Here is a 20,123-nt window from a genome sequence, read left to right as displayed (position 1 = left end):
TTAATCAAAAAGGCACCCCAAGGCGGAGGGGGAAACCAGTGTTTTCCTGGAAAATCTGTTCTGTTACTTCTTTACTCATATCATGTTTAATGTTTGTGCAAACTTTCAAAAAGTTATTGAGAAAAAAGTTATTGAGAAAAGCGGACAAACAAACGGACAAGGGTGAATTTACAGGTCCACCTTCCTTTTTGACGGGGGGACCAAAAAAAAAAAAATGATTTAAGTTACAAACCTTGAGTGAAAGTTCCTTCACCGTTTCATCGACGTCCCAGAAAGGGAAGATGTTGATAAATTTCAAGGGCTCAAGACCAGCATACACCAAATAGGGCTTGATTTTTTCCGACGTATTTTTTGCTAAAAAAAAAAAAAAAAAAGTTAAAGTTACATCGACGTCAGCATTGAATAGCCTGAAAACCAAGAAAGTTAAAACAGAAAAACAGATTCAAATTTTTTTTTTTTTATTACATTTTTTTGCATTGCATCTTCGGCGATCAGTCAATCTCATCTTTTAAAAAGTGGGTGCAGGGTGATAACATATGTACCAACATAAAATGCCTTAGTATATAGGGAATAGCAATAGCGGGAATAGCAAACTAATAACGATAATCGCTTCAACAATAATAATAATAATAATCATAGAAGTTATATATTTTTCTACCAAAGTGAGGAGGGTGACACAAAGGTATAAAAATGTGATTGAAAAGTCAGCACCCTTGAGAGGGGGTGGGGGTGGGGGCAATCTGACCCTATTGCAAAAGATGCTTCAGCACCCCCATCGATATTCTCTGGTAGAGGTGCTTTAGCAATAAACTAAGCCAATTCTCAAAGAGAGAAAGTAAAGCTTGGGAGGGTGGACCTCCTAGAACTGCACAGGACCAGCAAAACACAATAATTCAACAGAGCAAAGGTCATTACAAGAATAATGTAAATATTGGATAATCGAGGTAAAAAATAAACCATATCTTGCAGATTTCGTATGTATTATTATAGAGTTAATGTTTTATTGATTTTTATCCGCCCCCTTAAGTAAACATATCAGCAAATCTCCTCACTAACGTAATGTACTTGCAATAACCCTTATCCCTGAGTGGCTTCCGGGCCTTGATAAGTGGTGATCACTGTGTAAAAAAAAAAAAAAAAAAATTATCTATCATAAAGTTGCGATTTCAAAAATAAAACATTTATATTAATTGGGTTCATCAGCTTGAATCGAAACCAAATCCCAAACTTATGAATATATATATAACTTTAGTTCCTTCAGCTTTAATCGAAACCGAAACAAACAAGACTAATGAAGAATTCTTGATAAAATGATTTATAAACAAAATAATTTATTAAGATGCCATCAGCTGAAATCGAAACCAAGACTTATGAAGAATTCTTGGTAAAATTATTTAAAAAAAAATAGATTATTGGAGTTCCATTAGCTATAATCGAAACCTATGGAATTGTCTTCCGTTTTCCTGCTTTCCAGCTGACTACAATATGCTTGTCTTCAAGTCTAATGTAAACAAGTTTTTGATAAGCCGTTCCATATAAGTTAACAAATTTACCGAATTTCCATTACTAACGATTACTTTATCGTCCAATTGTCTACTGTACACTCTTTAATTCTTATCCTCGGGTGGCCTCTTGGCCTTGATGAATGGTGATGCCTTTGTAAAAAAAAAATAAAATAAAAAATATAAAATAAAACAATAAAATAAAATAAAATAAAAAAAAAACGAAACCAAAACTTATGAGGAATTCTTGGCAAAATTATTTATAAAAAAATTAAATGACTCGAGTGCCATCAGCTATAATCGAAACCGAAACCAAAACTTAAGAATTTTTGGTAAAATTATTTATGACAAGAAATGAAAGTACACAACAATTAAACGACCCAGATGTAAGCGTGACACAGAAAATAACACACGCCATCGTATTAATATATAGACTAGCAGGACCCGTGGAAATTCCACGGTAGTTGAAAATTTTTAAAACACATTATAAATAAAATAAATAAAAAATAAAATTAAAAAAAAAAAAACAAATTAAAAAAACATTTTTTTTATCAAATTCTTTTTTAACCTTTTAAAGCTAAAAAAAATTGATTTAAAAAAAAAAAATTGATTTAAAAATAATTTAGATTTTTCTTTCAATGAAAACTCAACACAATTGTTTGTTTTTTTTACTGAATAATTTTTTTATAAATTATAAAAGAACAGATGCACATTTTTTTTATGAATTTTAATTTTATAATAAAATATCTAACAGTCTCTTCTCAACATGACTTTTTTTAATTATAAAAATAAAAGACAATTTCTAACTGTAAACAGACATCCATGTTTTTTGTTTTTTGAAAATTTTTGGAGAGAAAATGGTTTTAATGATTTTTAACTGATAAAGAGCGACTATAAAGGGAAGTAATTCGTTTTTCATTAATTAATGTTTGCGATGATGCTTTTTCTTTTTAGTGACACTGGACGTCGGACAAGTAAATTAATATATAGATTACATAATTTGGTGCTATGGTGGAGGAATGTAGTAAAACTTTGCGAAAGTAAAAAAAGCGGAATGTTGGATATCCAAATACGACAATCTATATATAAAAGCGAAAATATATGTACGTATGTATGTGTGTTCACTTTTTCTGTATGTCTACAAAACTACAATAGTCCGCAATAAATAAATGGATAAATAATAATGTTGTATCATACGAGATGCTTACGATAGTCCGACAAGATATGAGTATGAATAACTATATTTCAATATTGGTTTGTAGTTTATTGTTATGGAATTTTGTTAAGAAATTTAAAAAGAAGACATATATTTAACAGTATACATATATATATATATTTTTTTTTACATGAAGGTCACCACTTATCAAGGCCTAGAAGCCACTCGAGGATAAGGGTTATTTTGTGTACAGTAATCAATGAGATAGTGTTGCAGTATTCATTAGTATTGGAGATTTGATATGTTTTTATTACCATTTTTTAATCTGCATGTTTCGATTACCGAATCGTGTTACCGATTCGATAACTTCGTCAGACTTCACAGAAATATTTATTACAATGAGGAAAAAGAGATTAGAAAAAGTACAAAATTCCAATCAAAAAACAGCAGCAGCAGTCAATTGTAAAATCATCGAGAGGTGGTGAGGGGGGGAGGGGTTTAAAATATCAAACCAGATGTAAATAGGAATAGAGAGGGGAGAGAAAGAGAAGGGTGAAAGAAGAATGTGAGATGCATAAAAAAAATAGAAGGAGAAAGAAAGAAAGAAGAAAGAAAAGGAAAGGGACAAGCGGTTAATTTCAGTAATCGAAACATGTGTAACAAAGCAGATTAAAAACGGTAATAAAAACAGTTTGCTCTTCAGCAGTATTGAGCACTTTCTTCAGGTTTTTTTCCCCCCATTTAGAAGGAGAAAGAAAGACATCTATAAATATAAAAGCGAAAATGTATGTGTGTATGTGTGATCGCTTTTTCTGTATGTCTACAAAAGGCTTTTTTCAGAGAAGCGGTCGGTCGGTTCACAACTTTTTAAAACTTTTTATATCACATATAAATCGTAATATCTCACAGTTAACAACGAAGCTCGCCTGTCTATTTAATTTGCTCGATTTCGGGAAGATAAATATTCAACATTTGTCGCTCGCCGCATGTGGGTTAGTCTTTTTCCTATAACATCTTGGGAAAATGAAAATAAAAAAAAAAGCGTTCAGCAGTAAATGAAATACTATCCAGCAGTCAAACTTGACCTCATTAACTCATTAAAACGGGCACCTGCCAAATCCAAGTAATTAAATAAATTCAAATGTGTTTCCGTTAGCATCTCGCGGTGGGGCAATGGTTAACGTTGCACATTTTTTTTTTTTTTCACACTTTAATTTACAATTTTGCCTCAACAGTTCGGGTTCGATCCTCATACTTACTTTTTTTTTTTTTTTAACCCACCCCCACCCCCGGAGTTTCCACACACACCTCCAAACACCTGGGCAATGCCAGGTACCCCTGCTAGTTTAGAATAAATCGGGAAAAGAAAGCAATCATGATATAATAAACTTTAAAAAAGAGGTGTCGGGTGATGATGTACGTGCAAACAAAGTATGAATGTTGTATACAAACCTTGGCAGTAATCAACAGCAGTTTGCATGGCACAGCGTCTCTCGACCATCAGTCGGGCCTGGGCCGAGCCAGTGTGGACATTTTCAATTTCTTCATCACCCTCTGGCCACCATCCTTGCCAGAGAAACACCTCGTAGCCACAGTCCAGCAAAAATAATGCTGAAAGAAAAGAATGGTTACAATGAGTTGTCTTTTATGTCTGAAAAAACATTATATATATATATATATATATATATATATATATATGTTAGTAGGGCTAGGACAACAGCATATTCTATGACTCTCGAATGTGTATCCGTTAATATCTTATATGCTTTTATATATATATTTTTTTTTTACACGGTGGTCACCACTTATCAAGGCCCGGAAGCCACTCAGGGATAATGGTTATTGCAAGTACAGTACGTTAGCGTGGAGATTTGATGAAGTGTTTACTTAAGGGGGCGGTTAATTAGGAATTTGTTAACGTTGAACTTGAAGACATCCAAGTTGTAGTCAGATGGGAAGCAGGCAGACGGAACAGAGTTCCACAGGCGTGCAGTTCGAAGAAAGAAGCTTTTTTCATGGAATCCATGTTTTGATTTAGGCACAGATAAAGAGTGGGGGAAAATTTTCACAGTGGATTCAGCTAGACGGGTGTTTTTCGTGAAAGATTGGCGAGGGGGGACCAGAGATTGGAGTTCAGACGAGCACCAGCCATGGAAATAATTATAAAACAAGGATAGGCTCGCAACGTCTCTTCTGTAGGAGAGAGGTTGCAGGGTAGAGAAAACGGCATCCCCCACTAAGCCACAAAGTCTATTTTGTACTCTGTCAAGGCAGGATAGGCTGGTTTTAGCAGCTCCTGCCCAGATATGGCAGCAGTATTCCATCCTTGGACGTACTTGGCTTTTATATAGATAGAAACCATAAATAATTCAGTTAACTTAACTGTTGTAATCAAGTTTATTACTATTTCAATTATAATTCTTATTATTACTTAATTCTAAACATATAATTATATTATACATATATATATACACACTAGACGGCCAACAAAAAAACTTTTTAGGAATTAGATGCCAGAAAGTCTTTTACTCTAAAAGTTTCTTCTCCAGAACTGCTAGACTTTGGAATTCCCTTCCGGGTTCCTGCTTCCCTGACTGAAATGCAGAAATTTAAGTGTAATGTAAAATAGACATCTTGCTGCCAAACTCCCTACTTATTACAACTTCCTCACAAATTATGTCCCAGAGAGTAGTTCCCCTTACATCAGTGGCACTATGCCTTGTTTGGGGTGAAAATGCAATAAAAAAAAAAAATTAAAATAAAAAAATTTGTAAAAATTAAAAAAGGGGGAAAAATATAATAAAAAAGAAGTTTATCAGCAGAAGATCGGTAGTAGGGGTAACAAAAGGACCGAACAATGGAGGTCAATTTATTTGGAGTTTGCAGACAGTCTTAGGTTTGCAACAGTTAACAACAGTTTAGAGTTCAGACACAGTAGAACGCAGGTCATAGCTGTAACAGATTAGGAAACAATTCTTTTCTTGGATGGCAGTGGCCATGATATTTTAAAAATAAGTTCACCTAGAATTGCTAACCTTAAACCAGAATATATTTTTTTTTGACTCAAGGTCACCCCTTACAAAGCATATCGCCACTTGAACGTAAGGGGCTACTATTTGGAGCCATGTCTAGGAAAAATTAACAAGATATTTGTTTATGTTACATTTAAACTTCTGCCTATCAGTACAGTCAGAGAAGCAGGCAGCAGGAAGGGAATTCCAAAGTCTAGCTGATCGAGGAAAGAAACTATTAGAATAGAAAGCTTTCTGGCGTTTAGGGACAACATCCGTGAAGGGGTGAGATCTTATTGCTAAGCGGGTTTGTCGGGATATGTACGTCGAGGGGGTACAAGTGAAACGAGTTCATCAGAACACATTCCATTAAAATATTTGTAAAACAGGCACAGTGATGCAACATTGCGGTGATGAGACAGAGGCTGGAGCTTAGTTGATAAAGTGGGACAGATTAGATTGACAACTCTTTTTTGGACCCTATCTAAGAGGGAGCGACTAGGGGTAGATGCACCAGCCCAGATGTGGCAACAATACTCCATGCGTGGGCGAATGGTGGCCTTGTAGAGGTACAGGATATTCTCAGGTATGAGTAGTCTTCTAACTCTTTTAAGGTGGGTACTGTCAGTTTTTGTACTTACGCAGAATACGAACTGTGCTATTTTTTTTTTTAAGTTCAATTTAACTTTATGCAATATTGTTTTTTTTTTTTTTTGTTTTTACTCGCGTTCACCCCTAACAAGGCATATCGCCACTTGGATGTAAGGGGCTATTATTTGGGACCTTGCTTAGGAAAGATTAACAAAATGTTGGTTTACATTACATTTAAACTTCTGCATATCAGGGAAGCAGGTACCAGGAAGGGAATTCCAAAGTCTAGCTGTTCAAGGAAAGAAACTATTAGAGTAGAAAGCTTTCTGGCATTTTACGGACCTCAACAGTGAAGGGATGTGATTTTGTTGCTAAGTGGATTTTTACGTCGAATGGGGCACAACGGGTTCATCAGAGTGCATTCCATTAAAATATTTGTAAAACAGACACAGAGATGCAACATTGCGGTGATGGGACAGAGGTTGGAGCTTAGTTGATAAAGTGGGACAGATTAGATTGGCAACTCTTTTTTGGACTTTATCTAAGAGGGAGCGACTAGGGGTAGATGCACCAGCCCAGATGTGGCAACAATACTCCATGCATGGCCGAATGCTCGCCTTATAGAGGTGCAGGATACTTTCAAATGTAAGTAGTTTTCTAGCATAGTAGAGAGAGCCCACCTTCTTTGCAGCAACCTTGGCAATGCTCTCAATGTATCTATTCCAGTTCATGTTCCCTGTAAACATTAGGCGGAGGAATTTAAAGGAAGTACTTTCAGATAATATGTTCTTGGCCATTGCTATTGGTGGTAGAGAAGGTTTCTTGTAATCATTGAAGGAGACAAGCGGCAATGAATGTGACCATCCATTTTTGTCCCCATTCCACTACAGATTGGAGGTCATCCTCTAGTTTTTCTGCCATTTCCTTAGATATGTGTTCATTTGTTTTCCCCTCATGCCTGTTATGGAGAGTGGTGTCATCAGCAAATATACCCATCTAAAAAACAATTTTATCAAGGCGGTCATTTATAAATATCAGGAATAATAAAGGTCCAAGGATACATCCCTGAGGTACTCCCGCATTTATATCATATTGTTTATTTTATTTAACGTACATTTATTTCATATTTGTTTTCCCCTCATACATATTATTGAACGTTGTATCATCAGCAAATATACCCATCTCGGAGACAATATTATCAGGGAGGTCGTTTATGAATATCAGGAATAATAATGGTCCCAAAGATCGACCACTGAGGCACTCATTAATGTTATGTTGCTTGGATGTATGTCCGTCAATGACAACCTGTATGCTTCTATTGTCTAAGAAGGATCTAATTATATTGAGTATACGTCCAGTTATACTGCACAATTTAATTTTTACTTGCTGCAAGAAAGGTTTATGTATTTGTTCTAGTTCATATTGCCTGTGAATATCTTACCTGGTTGTGAGACTTTGTAGAGATCAGATTGTAAGAACGGGTAGGGAGCTTTGTGGTTCGGTACTATCGTAGGATTTCGTATTTCTGTGACGTCTATGACACCTGACACGCTGGTGAATTGGAATAGACGGAGGGAGAAATTGTACGAACGTGGATCTGAAAAAAAAAAAATAGACATTTAGAATAGGTTGACATTGATGAAGGTCGTTCCAAAAGTTAGGCCTCCTATTTTTTTTAATTCATAAACTAAAATGTTGAAGAGCTATGAAGATGGGAGCGGTACCATTAAAACAAGCAACCGTTTGTGCTCCAGAATTTATTTTTTTTTTACACCATTATCAATGCACTTTGGATTACTTAAAGAGACGGCTCGTCAAGAAAACACTGGACTTGAGGACAACCATATTGTAGTTAGTTGGAAAGCAGAAAAACGGAACACAGTTATATAGGCGTGCAGTTTTAAGAAAGAAGCTTTGTTTATGGAATCTACGTTCAGGTTTAGACACATATAAAGAGTGGGGGAAATTATTGATAGTGGTTTCAATTAGACGAGTGTTTTTTTTAGTGAAAGTCAGGCCAGAGAGGATCATAGATTGGAGCTCAGACGACCACTTGCCATGAAAATAATAAAGCAGAGGCAGGCTCACAAGGTCTTTTCAAATGTTTTTTTATTTAAAAAAGGTAAAACTGCTGTTCGGAAGTGGTTTGCAAAAAAAGAAGTACTGCTGTTAAAAAATTTCAAAGAGATTTCTGAAGTTTTTTTTTTTTTTTTTTTTACACAGTGATCACCACTTATCAAGGCCCGGAAGCCACTCAGGGATAAGGGTTATTGCAAGTACATTACATTAGTGTGGAGATTTGATGAAGTGTTTACTTAAGGGGGCGGTTCATTAGGAATTTGTTAACGTTGGACTTGAAGACATCCAACTTGTAGTCCGGTGGGAAGCAGGCAGACGGAACAGAGTTCCACAGGCATGCAGTTCTAAGAAAGAAGCTTTGTTCATGGAATCCACGTTTTGATTTAGGCACAGATATAGAGTGGGGGAAATTTTTCACAGTGGATTCAGCTAGACGGGTGTTTTTCGTGAAAGATTGGCGAGGGGTGACCAGAGATTGGAGTTCAGACGAGCACCTGCCATGGAAATAACGATAAAACAAGGATAGGCTCGCAACATCTCTTCTGTGGGAGAGAGGTTGTAGGGTAGAGAAAAGGGCATTCCCCACTAAGCCACGAAGTCTATTTTGTATTCTGTCAAGGCAGTATAGGCTGGTTTTAGCAGCTCCTGCCCAGATATGGCAACAGTATTCCATCCATGAAGTGTATGGAGACAATGCTATAGGAGAATCAAGTGTTCAGAAATAGTTTGCAAAATTTAAAACTGGAAACATCAGTCTTGAAGACGACACTCGCAGTGGAAGACCACCAAATTTTGATGTCGATGTTTCAAATACAAAAATTGAAGAAAATCCAAATATCACGACGAGAGAATTTGCAGATTAGGATCGGAAGTTTCAAAAAGTACAGTTCACGACCATTTTCATTTTAACAAGTATTGTTTCTATTTACTTGGCTCCCCACGAGGGCAGAGTTAGACACAAAGTCGGTTTTTAATGTGGGGAAAATCCAGCTCTCCAAAAAGGAGCACTCTGGATAGGAACAAAAATTAAAATTGTCTCAGTCATGAAGGATTTTCATCTCCACTGACCGAAGACAGGAAAGATGAAGTGTAGCATCAGAACAGATTCTACATTATGATCTTGACCGAAAAGCCAAGAAGTATTTATTTGCTTCCCCCACTGAGCAAATTAGACACAAGGCCGTTTTTTAATGTGCAGAGAGAGGGAGGGAGAGGGAAAATGGGACCAGCTCTGATGGGTGGGAAATGGGAGCTGAATAGTGACAATTGGTATGAAGGGTTGCCCCTACATTGACCAAGGTCTTATATGTGGGGGCGACCCCACATATGGTCTTTGCTTGCAGTATCTGCTGGAACAGATACTACACATTGATCCTGGTCCAAAAGCCAAGAGTATTTATTTGCTCCCCCACTGAGCAAATTAGGCACAAGGCCGATTTTTAATGTGAGGAGTGAAGGGGAAATGGGAACTAACTCCCCGGGGAGTAGGGGAGCTGGATAGTGACAATTGGTATGAAGGGTTGCCCCTACATTGACCAAGGTCTTATATGTGGGGTTGCCCTCACATATGGTCTTTGCTTGCAGTATCTGCCGGAACAGATGGTATTTATTTGCTCTCCCACCAAGCAAATTAGGCACAAGGCCGATTTTTAATGTGAGGAGTGAAGGGAGGGGGAAGGGGAAAAGGGGGCCAACTCCCGAGAGGTGGGAAATGGGAGCTGGTTAAAGGTCAGGCATGTGGGGTTGCCCCCACATCTGGTCTTTGCTAGTCATAGCTAGTCATAGCTTGCAGTATCTGCCGGAACAGATGGTATTTATTTGCTCCCCCACCGAGCAAATTAGGCACAAGGCCGATTTTTAATGTGAGGAGTGAAGGGAGGGGGAAGGGAAAAAGGGGACTAGCTCCCGAGAGGTGGGAAATGGGAGCTGGTTAATGGTCAGGCATGTGGGGTTGCCCCCACATCTGGTCTTTGCTAGTCATAGCTAGTCATAGCTTGCAGCATCTGCCGGAACAGATGGTATTTATTTATTTGCTCCCCCACCGAGCAAATAAGGCACAAGGCCGATTTTTAATGTGAGGAGTGAAGGGAGGGGGAAGGGGAAAAGGGGACCAGCTCCCGAGAGGTGGGAAATGGGAGCTGGTTAAAGGTCAGACATGTGAGGTTGCCCCCACATCTGGTCTTTGCTAGTCATAGCTTGCAGCATCTGCCGGAACAGATGGTATTTATTTGCTCCCCCACTGAGCAAATTAGGCACAAGGCCGTTTTTAATGTGAGGTAAAAACCAGCTCCCCTAAAAGGGGTCACTCTGGTTACCAAAAATAATAATTGTCCCAGTATAGAGGGTTTCCCCTCCATTGACTGGTACAAATCATCTTAAGTGCAGTATCTGCCGGAACAGATGGTATTTATTTGCTCCCCCACTGAGCAAATTAGGCACAAGGCCGTTTTTAATGTGAGGTAAAAACCAGCTCCCCTAAAAGTAGGCAAAAAGGGGGCACTCTGGTTACCAAAAATAATAATTGTCCCAGTATAGAGGGTTTCCCCTCCATTGACTGGTACAAATTATCTTAAGTGCAGTATCTGCCGGAACAGATGGTATTTATTTGCTCCCTCACCGAGCAAATTAGGCACAAGGCCAATTTTTAATGTGAGGAGTGAAGGGAGGGGGAAGGGAAAGGGGGGACCAGCTCCCGAGAGGTGGGAAATGGGAGCTGGTTAAAGGTCAGGCATGTGGGGTTGCCCCCACATCTGGCCTTTGCTAGTCATAGCTTGCAGTATCTGCCGGAACAGATGGTATTTATTTGCTCCCCCACTGAGCAAATTAGGCACAAGGCCGTTTTTAATGTGAGGTAAAAACCAGCTCCCCTAAAAGTAGGCAAAAAGGGGGCACTCTGGTTACCAAAAATAATAATTGTCCCAGTATAGAGGGTTTCCCCTCCATTGACTGGTACAAACCATCCTAAGTGCAGCATCTGCCGGAACAGATACTACACTTTAATCCGGCCCGAAGGCCAAAAACCTAAGAAAGAAAAAAAATCTTCTTTCTAGCCGCTTTGTTTCCCTAAAAACAGACTGGGCCAAATGGGGGAGGGGAAATTGTTTTTGTTTTTAACTTTGCAGGACATGATTGAGTTTTGCAAAGGGAAAGAGAAAAAAAAGCAACAAATTTCATGTTCCGGTAGTTACGACTTTTTTTTTTCTTCAAAAAAAGGAGAAACTGATGTTAAAAACTTTCAAAGAGATTTGTGAAGTGTATGGAGTCAATACTATAGGAGAATCAAGTGTTCAGAAAATGGTTTGCAAAATTCAAAACTAAAAACATCAGTCTTGAAGACGACACTCGCAGTGGAAGACCACCAAAATTTGATGTCGATGTTTCAAAGACAAAAATCGAAGAAAATCCAAATATCACAACGAGAGCATTTGCAGGGTTTTTTTTTTTTTTTTTTTTTTTACACAGTGATCACCGCTTATCAAGGCCCGGAAGCCACTCAGGGATAAGGGTTATTGCAAGTACATTAAGTTAGTGAGGAGATTTGCTGAAGTGTTTACTTAAGGGGGCGGTTCATTAGGAATTTGTTAACATTGGACTTGAAGACATCCAAGTTGTAGTCCGGAGGGAAGCAGGCAGACAGAACAGAGTTCCACAGGCGTGCAGTTCTAAGAAAGAAGCTTTTTTCATGGAATCTGCGTTTTGATTTAGGCACAGATATAGAGTGGGGGAAATTTTTCACAGTGGATTCAGCTAGACGGGTGTTTTTCGTGAAAGATTGGCGAGGGGGGACCAGAGATTGGAGTTCAGACGAGCACCTGCCATGGAAATAACGATAAAACAAGGACAGGCTCGCAACGTCTCTTCTGTGGGAGAGAGATTGCAGGGAAGAGAAAAGGGCATCCCCCACTAAGCCACGAAGTCTATTTTGTACTCTGTCAAGGCAGGATAGGCTGTTTTTAGCAGCTCCTGCCCAGATATGGCAACAGTATTCCATCTCGGAAGTTTCAAAAAGTACAGTTCACGACCATTTTCATTTGAATATTGTTAAAAATGCAAGAAAAAAAAAAAACTTTAAAATCAAAAACAGAAAAAAAGCCGGAAATATTTATTCTTAAAGATTTCCCGGCCCTCTTCCTGCCACCGCTATTTCTGTTGTTTATTCCTGCGGGATCTTCCCCTTTCTTCTTAACTGTCACCATTGTTTATCGACCGGAAGTACCAACGTAGTGATGCAAGGGGAGGTAAGTGGTTAGCAGTTATTTGAAACCGGATGTAGACATTAAAAGCGCACACAAAGAAAAAAGACGCATAGATAGATGCACAGTGAGCCGCAAACGCCACATGTGGCGTTCAGTTATGAAATTGGAGATGCAATTCATTTGAATATTGTTAAAAAAGGAGAAATCTAATTCCTATCTTCTTTGTGTGCCTAAAAATGCTTGGAACATTCTCAAAAAGCTACACAGAAGCATCTATGTTTCATCCCCGCAGGAAATCATCAGGCTAAAGCATTTTTTATGTAAATTTTATAAAATTTTTATGCTAAAGAATTGAAGATGCAAACGTTACCGTTAAGAAGAGACATATATTGGCTGCGATCCCTGCTCCGCAAGGCCATCCAAAATTCTGTTTTTTCAGATCCTTCGTCCATTTCTGTGATGTTTACATCAATATTTTCTGGCAAACCCATTTCAAGAGGATGTCTGCAAAAATGAATCAAAGAAGAGGGTTAGGAGGATGTCGGGTTAGAATAGAAGCATTAAAAAGAAAAGTTCTGTTTTTTTGGGGGGATGGGTGAGCAAGAACCACTTGTGATAGTTTTCCAGATAGCCATTTAGAGGGTTGGAAATAGAATAAACAAAAATTGATGATTGTAGACCGATTTCTTTGCTTTGATCAGTGAAATTCAACCAAACATTATATATATATATATATATATATATATATATATATGTATGTGTGTGTGCGCATATATATATATATATATTTTGTGTGTGTGTGTGTGTGTGTATAAGTATATATACATATATGTGTGTGTGTGTGTATATATATATATATTTTGTGTGTGTGTGTATAAGTATATATACATATATGTGTGTGCGTGTATAAGTATATATACATATGTGTGTGTGTGTATATATATATATAAGTATATATGTGTGTGTGTGTGTATATATATATATATATATATAAGTATATATGCGTGTGTATATATATATAAGTATATATGCGTGTGTGTATATATATATATATAAGTATATATGCGTGTGTGTATATATATAAGTATATATGTGTGTGTGTATATATATAAGTATATATGTGTGTGTATATATATATATATAAGTATATATGTGTGTATATATATATAAGTATATATGTGTGTGTGTGTATATATAAGTATATGTGTGTGTGTGTGTGTGTGTATATATATATATATATATAAGTATATATCTGTGTGTGTGTGTATATAAGTATATGTGTGTGTGTGTGTATATATATATATATATAAGTATATATCTGTGTGTGTGTATATATATATATATATATATGTATATATATATATAAGTATATATGTGTGTGTGTGTATATATATATATATATATATATATATATATATATAAGTATATATGTGTGTGTGTGTATATATATATATATATATATATATATATATAAGTATATATGTGTGTGTGTGTATATATATATATATATATATATATATAAGTATATATGTGTGTGTGTGTATATATATATATATATATATATATATATATATATATATATATATATATATATATATATATACTAGCAAAAGTACCCGTCATTGACTGGGTTCAAAAACAGCCTACAGAAAATGGACACTGATTTATGAAAGTATGATAGGCATAACCTATCATACTTTCATAAATCAGTGTCCAAAGGAAGGGTTGTAAAGAAATAGTTTCGAATTTGGGGGTATCAAAACCAAAGCAAAATATGATGAAAGTAAAAATAAAATAGATAAATCCCATAAATTATTATACCATACCTGTTCACACTGAAACACTTATCACAATATTCTGTGAATCTATATTAAAAAACCTTGTTAAACTTTGTGACATATTTCCATTCTATGGAGGTCAGGCGCGAACGAACACCCTATAATTTTATTATACCATATTTCTTCAAACTGAAACATAATTATCAAAGTATACTTATGCAGATAGATATGAAAAGTTTTAATTAAAGTTTGTGCCTATTTTCATTCTATGGAGGCCAGGCGCGAACGCAGACCCCACAATCTTATTATACCATCCCTATTTAAGTGAAAACATACTTATCAAAGTATTATTATGTACATCTATATCAAAAACACTTGTAAACGTTTTTTTTATTTTTTTATTTTTTATTATTTTATTTTCCATTCCTATGTCTCAGTACATCTTCTATCATTATATTATTATTATATTCGTGACCAGACACACACACAGACATTCAGCTTTATATATACAGTGATGATCATATTTATTGGCACGGTAAAATAAAAGTTAAATTTTGTCTAATAAATTCTAAAAAAGGGATTAAATTAAAGAAAATAACAAAGTATATTATGTATTTTTAACTGGCCTTTCCGATGCAGCAATCGGATTTTAGAAAAAATAAATAACAAAGGAACAACAAACATAATTGCAAAAAACCCTTGTTCAAAATTATTGGCACGGCTTTGTTTTTCTTTTAGTATTAGTATAATATCAATCAATTTCCGGTTTACGTGCTTTCTGAACTTTTTTATAGCCATATTATGCTTGTTTAACGCTAATTCAGTGAATAATTTTTTTCAGATAATTTTTAGATAGCGATTTATTTAAACTATTATAAGTGACTAAATTATAATTTTCAATCGCCATGGTTAAAACTAAGGAACACAGCGAAGACGTCAGGAAGCTTGTTGTAGCATGCCATACCAATGGGGAGGGCTATGATAAGATTTCAAAGAAGCTAAACCTTCCCAAATCCACTGTTAGAGCCATAATAAACAAGTTCAAATCGCAAGGCCACGTTATGAGTTTAGAGGGTAGAGGGAGAAAAAGGATTCTTTCCCCAAGAGATGAACGGAAAATTGTTCGACAAGTAAAACAAAACCCAAGGATCTCTGTTGGGGAGATTGTTGATGAACAGAGCACCTCTGGAGTGAATGTATCTCTGGAGTGAATGTATGTTTTGAAGAGAGCTGGTTTAAAAGCATGTCGTCCGAGAAAGACTCCCTTATTGAAGCCTATGCACCTGAAAGCAAGGCTAGCCTTTGCAAAACGTCATATTGATAAAGATGTTGCATTCTGGAAACGTGTTCTATGGACTGACGAAACGAAAATAGAGTTATTTGGCCATAATAAAGTGTCTTATATTTACAGAAAATCTGGCGAAGCTTTCCTGCCTAAAAACACCATACCCACAGTGAAGCACGGTGGAGGCAGTTTGATGTTTTGGGGATCCTTTGCTGCCTCTGGACCAGGGCGACTTGTTAAGGTCACAGGTAGCATAAAAAAGGAAGATTATGTTAAAATATTGGATGAAAACCTGAAAGACTCTGCTAAAGAGCTCTCACTTGGTCGTCGTTGGTGGTTCATGCAAGATAATGACCCAAAGCATTCGGCTAAACTGACTAAGAAATGGCTTGAGGACAATCATATTAATGTTTTGGAGTGGCCATCACAAAGCCCAGACCTTAATCCAATTGAAAATTTATGGAGAACATTAAAATTGAGGGTAATGCAAAGGAAGCCTAAGAATCTTATTCAATTGGAGGATTATTGTCAGGAAGAGTGGGCTAAAATTACTACTGAAGAGTGCAACAACTTGGTTGTAAACTATGAAAAGCGACTGAGGAAGGTAATCAAGGCCAAAGGCTATACAATTGATTATTAAATAAATCGTGCCAATAATTTTGAACAAGGGTTTTTTGCAATTATGTTTGTTGTTCCTTTGTTATTTATTTTTTCTAAAATCCGATTGCTGCATCGGAAAGGCCAGTTAAAAATACATAATATACTTTGTTATTTTCTTTAATTTAATCCCTTTTTTAGAATTTATTAGACAAAATTTAACTTTTATTTTACCGTGCCAATAAATATGATCATCACTGTATATATAATTATATATGTGTATGTATATATATATATATATATATATATATATAAATATAAAAATTTGAGCCTATTTTCCGATGCCAATATATATATATACACATATATACTTATATATATATACACACACACACACACACACACATATGTACTTATATATATATATATATATATATATATATATATATATATATATAAGTACATATGTGTGTGCGTGTGTGTGCATATATATATAAGTATATATGTGTATATATATATTTTGGCATCGGAAAATGGGCTCAAATTTTTATATTTATATATATATATATATATATATATATATATAAGTACATATGTGTATGCGTATATATATATTTTGGCATCGGAAAATAGGCTCAAATTTTTCCGATTCCAGTACTGATTCCGATGCCCCAAAAAAGCTTCGACTTTCTCAGATTCCGATTAATCATCCCAACACTGGATTTTACTATGATTATCAATACAAAAAAAAAAAATTATAAGAATATAGATATATATTAGCGATGGGGTGATTCCAATACAATTACCGATTCCAATTCTTTATAAAACTCTAAATATTTAAATATGAAATGTTTATTTTATCTTGATTATCATAAAAAACGTTAAATGTGCAGATATTTGTTCTCAAACACACACAAAAAAAAAAAAGCAATAAATATTTTATTAGACATTTAAAATCAATAAATATTTTATTGAACATTTAAAATCAATAAATATTTTATTGAACATTTAAAATCAATAAATATTTTATTAGACATTTAAAATCAATAAATATTTTATTGAATATTTAAAATCAATAAATATTTTATTGAACATTTAAAATCAATAAATATTGAATGTTTTATCACTACTAGCAGTAGTGGAAGATTTGGCTTTTAAACAAAATCAAATAAAGAAAGGCAGCTAAAAGAATCGTTTTTGGCACAGGAAAATAGGTACAAAACTTTGATCTTGGCTTGGAGGCCAAGAATTCTCTCATGGTAGGAAGCGTGTATATGTATATAGATTTATATGAAATGGGTTAAGAAATTCCAACGAAAGAAAGATGTATATTTAAATAAGGGAGTAGTCACCAACAATGTGTATTTTTTAACATTATTTTATTATTCCGTGTCTTGGTTTTTCATTGAGAATTATGTTTGGATCATTGTAATAATGTTTTTAAGTCATAAGTCATTGAAATCGTTTTTACGCGTGTTTCAGACGTTCTGTGATGCGTCCTCGTCAGAAGTTATATATATATATATATATATATATATATATATATATATATATATATATATAAGAACAAGTAGTTAATGAAACATGTTAAAAAACACTTTGAAAAAGAGTTAAAAACATTTAATTTTAAAAAGGAAACTATTTGGTTTTATCAAGCTTTTACATCTGGTTGAGATTATTTTATAAATAATAATTCTTTAATATTTATAATTTACTTTAGTTTTGCCATCTTGGATCATTTTGATAAACTTAACTGTAATTCTTATTTTTTATATATATATATATATATATATATATATATATATATATATATGGTAAATATAAAAAATCCCTCCACCCTCGAAAATTCCTTTAAAATTACCACTTTTATAGGTTTTCGGAAGTGCTGAAAATGAAAATTACATTTAAAATTACGGCAAACGAGTAGTTTCCGAGATATGAAGAAATGTTAGTTTTAAAAAAGTGGGGGAATCACTTTTCTATATTAATTTAACGTAAAATGAGCATCCACTTTGCGGCCACAATTTTTTTTCGGGGGACTTTCTTTCCATCCACGGATAATCCTTTAAAATTTCCACTAACGTTTAAAATTTCAAGAAACAAGTAGTTTCCAAGATATGAAGAAATTCACTCATTTTATGGTCACCTTTTTTTTTTAGAGGGGGTAGGGACTGCCGGTTTGTTTTTCATTCTTTTTTTGGAGGGGGATATTCAATTATAGAACTTGTATAGTTTTTTAACAGGTGCTTATGCAGTTTAATTAACTGTTTTAACGTAAGTAACGCAACGCGCCGACATTAGCTGAGCAGAAGGACTGCTAAATATTTTACAAAATTTAAAAAAAGTGGGGGATCATTTTTCTATAATAATTTCACGTAAGATTTGTAGATATTTGTAAATATCCCCCCCCCAAAAAAAAAACATTAAAAAAAGAAAAATCAATCTGTCGACCGCATCTTAACAAGCACCCTGATTCTTTTCGTTTCGTCATCGGAATTCAACCTTCGATTGTATAAGAGCCAGGTGTGTCCTAAAATTGAGTACTGCTGCCACAACTGGACAGGAGTTGCTTGGCACGCCCTCTCCTGCTTCGAAACTTAGTATGTGATGTCCTTTTGTCTTCCCTGCAACTTCTTTCCCACAGAAGAGACGTCGAGGGTCTGTATCACTGTTTCCATGGCAAATGCTCGACTGAACTCCAATCTCTGGTCCCCCCTTGCCAAACTTTCACAAAAAAAAATACTCGACTAGCTACAACCATTATATATGATTTTTCCTGCTCTATTTGTGCCTAAATATGTAAAGAAAAGATCTTGTTTTACCTTTCTTGTATGGAATTGACTGCCGTAACTGCCAATATTCTGGTGTTCTGCGGTGATTTGGCACCGTGCCAAATAAACACCTTCCCAGTTTGTACGTTAAATAAAATAAACGAAGATCGACTCCGGAGACTTGTTATTCGTGCTTGGATTTCGATAAGGCACGTTTCGTTGCTTTTCTCATGCCGGACGCTGTAGAACCGCCAGGGTCCCTGCGTGTTGGTCTCCTCCTCCTCTCGTTTTCCGATATGGACGACCATTCGGCCTTGAAAGAGATTCAGGAAACAAGGTGGCTCTTTGCCTTGAAGTACTCGCACCTAGAAAGAAAGAAAATAGATAAAAAGAATTTTAGAAACAGCATTTGTTGCATTCTAGACAGGTTGAACCGCTTTCCTGTGAAGGACGAAGAGTCGAGGGAATATTAAATACACAAGCCGTCCCCAGTTACATATCCAGGTCAGGGGAGATGGCGATGTTAGGTGTTTGCATATCCTGGTATAGGTGTGTATTCGTTCCCTATGGATTTCGAAACGGCTCGGCTGATATGTTTTAAATTACACACAAATTTACTTCATGTGTCGTCCCAACACTAATACATATGCTGATATTTTCCCTCCGATTACGATTCTTTATAAATCTTTAAATAGTTAAATAAGTTGCGTATATATCTATGGGCAGATGCTTTTTGAACTGATATGCTATTAGATATGTCGTACACAAATGCACACAAACGTATCTCAAGTACGCACCGGTTATCTGCCCTTGTCATGATTTCCGATTTGTCCAAGAAGTGGAGTTTTCTATTTCCTGTTTCGTTTTCTTTACCCACTTCCATTATATACCTATCTCTTTCTCTCTCCCATTCATTCGAATCGTGGATGTGAAAACATGCCTTTTCCACACGACAGGGCGTTATCGTTTCAGGGTAAGATGATATTACGAATGCACAATGAACTTATACGTGCAACGTGCACTTTCAACCTTACGCATGCTCGTTCGTATACATTTTTATATATTACAACTTTGCTTTAGTGTCCTTCCTTGTAATGTTCTTCTTCAAATTTACTCGTAAACTTGGTTTTTATTGTTGATTTTTTTTCTTTTTTGAA

General features: G+C 35.4%; 1 protein-coding gene across 12 annotated transcripts in view; it reads right to left on the bottom strand.

Moving 5' to 3' along the window:
• The window catches only part of LOC145268612 (uncharacterized), a 746,770-nt gene that overhangs the window by 88,171 nt on the left and 638,476 nt on the right, over nt 1–20,123 (bottom strand). For all 12 annotated transcript variants that reach the window (XM_080124076.1, XM_080124069.1, XM_080124074.1 and 9 more), the window contains 5 exons: nt 19,018–19,331; nt 12,906–13,039; nt 7,702–7,857; nt 4,111–4,269; nt 233–354 (listed from right to left, as the gene is read on the bottom strand). In XM_080124076.1, coding sequence (XP_079980202.1) covers nt 233–354; nt 4,111–4,269; nt 7,702–7,857; nt 12,906–13,039; nt 19,018–19,331 — 885 coding nt within the window. The remainder of the gene's footprint in view (nt 1–232; nt 355–4,110; nt 4,270–7,701; nt 7,858–12,905; nt 13,040–19,017; nt 19,332–20,123) is intronic.

The sequence above is a fragment of the Euprymna scolopes genome, chromosome 44 (genome assembly GCF_053919585.1).
Source record: "Euprymna scolopes isolate OS-2025 chromosome 44, ASM5391958v1, whole genome shotgun sequence".
Taxonomy (NCBI): Eukaryota; Metazoa; Mollusca; class Cephalopoda; order Sepiida; family Sepiolidae; genus Euprymna; species Euprymna scolopes.
Note: the sequence above shows the minus strand (reverse complement) of the source record. Positions and strands in the feature narration are given on the sequence as shown.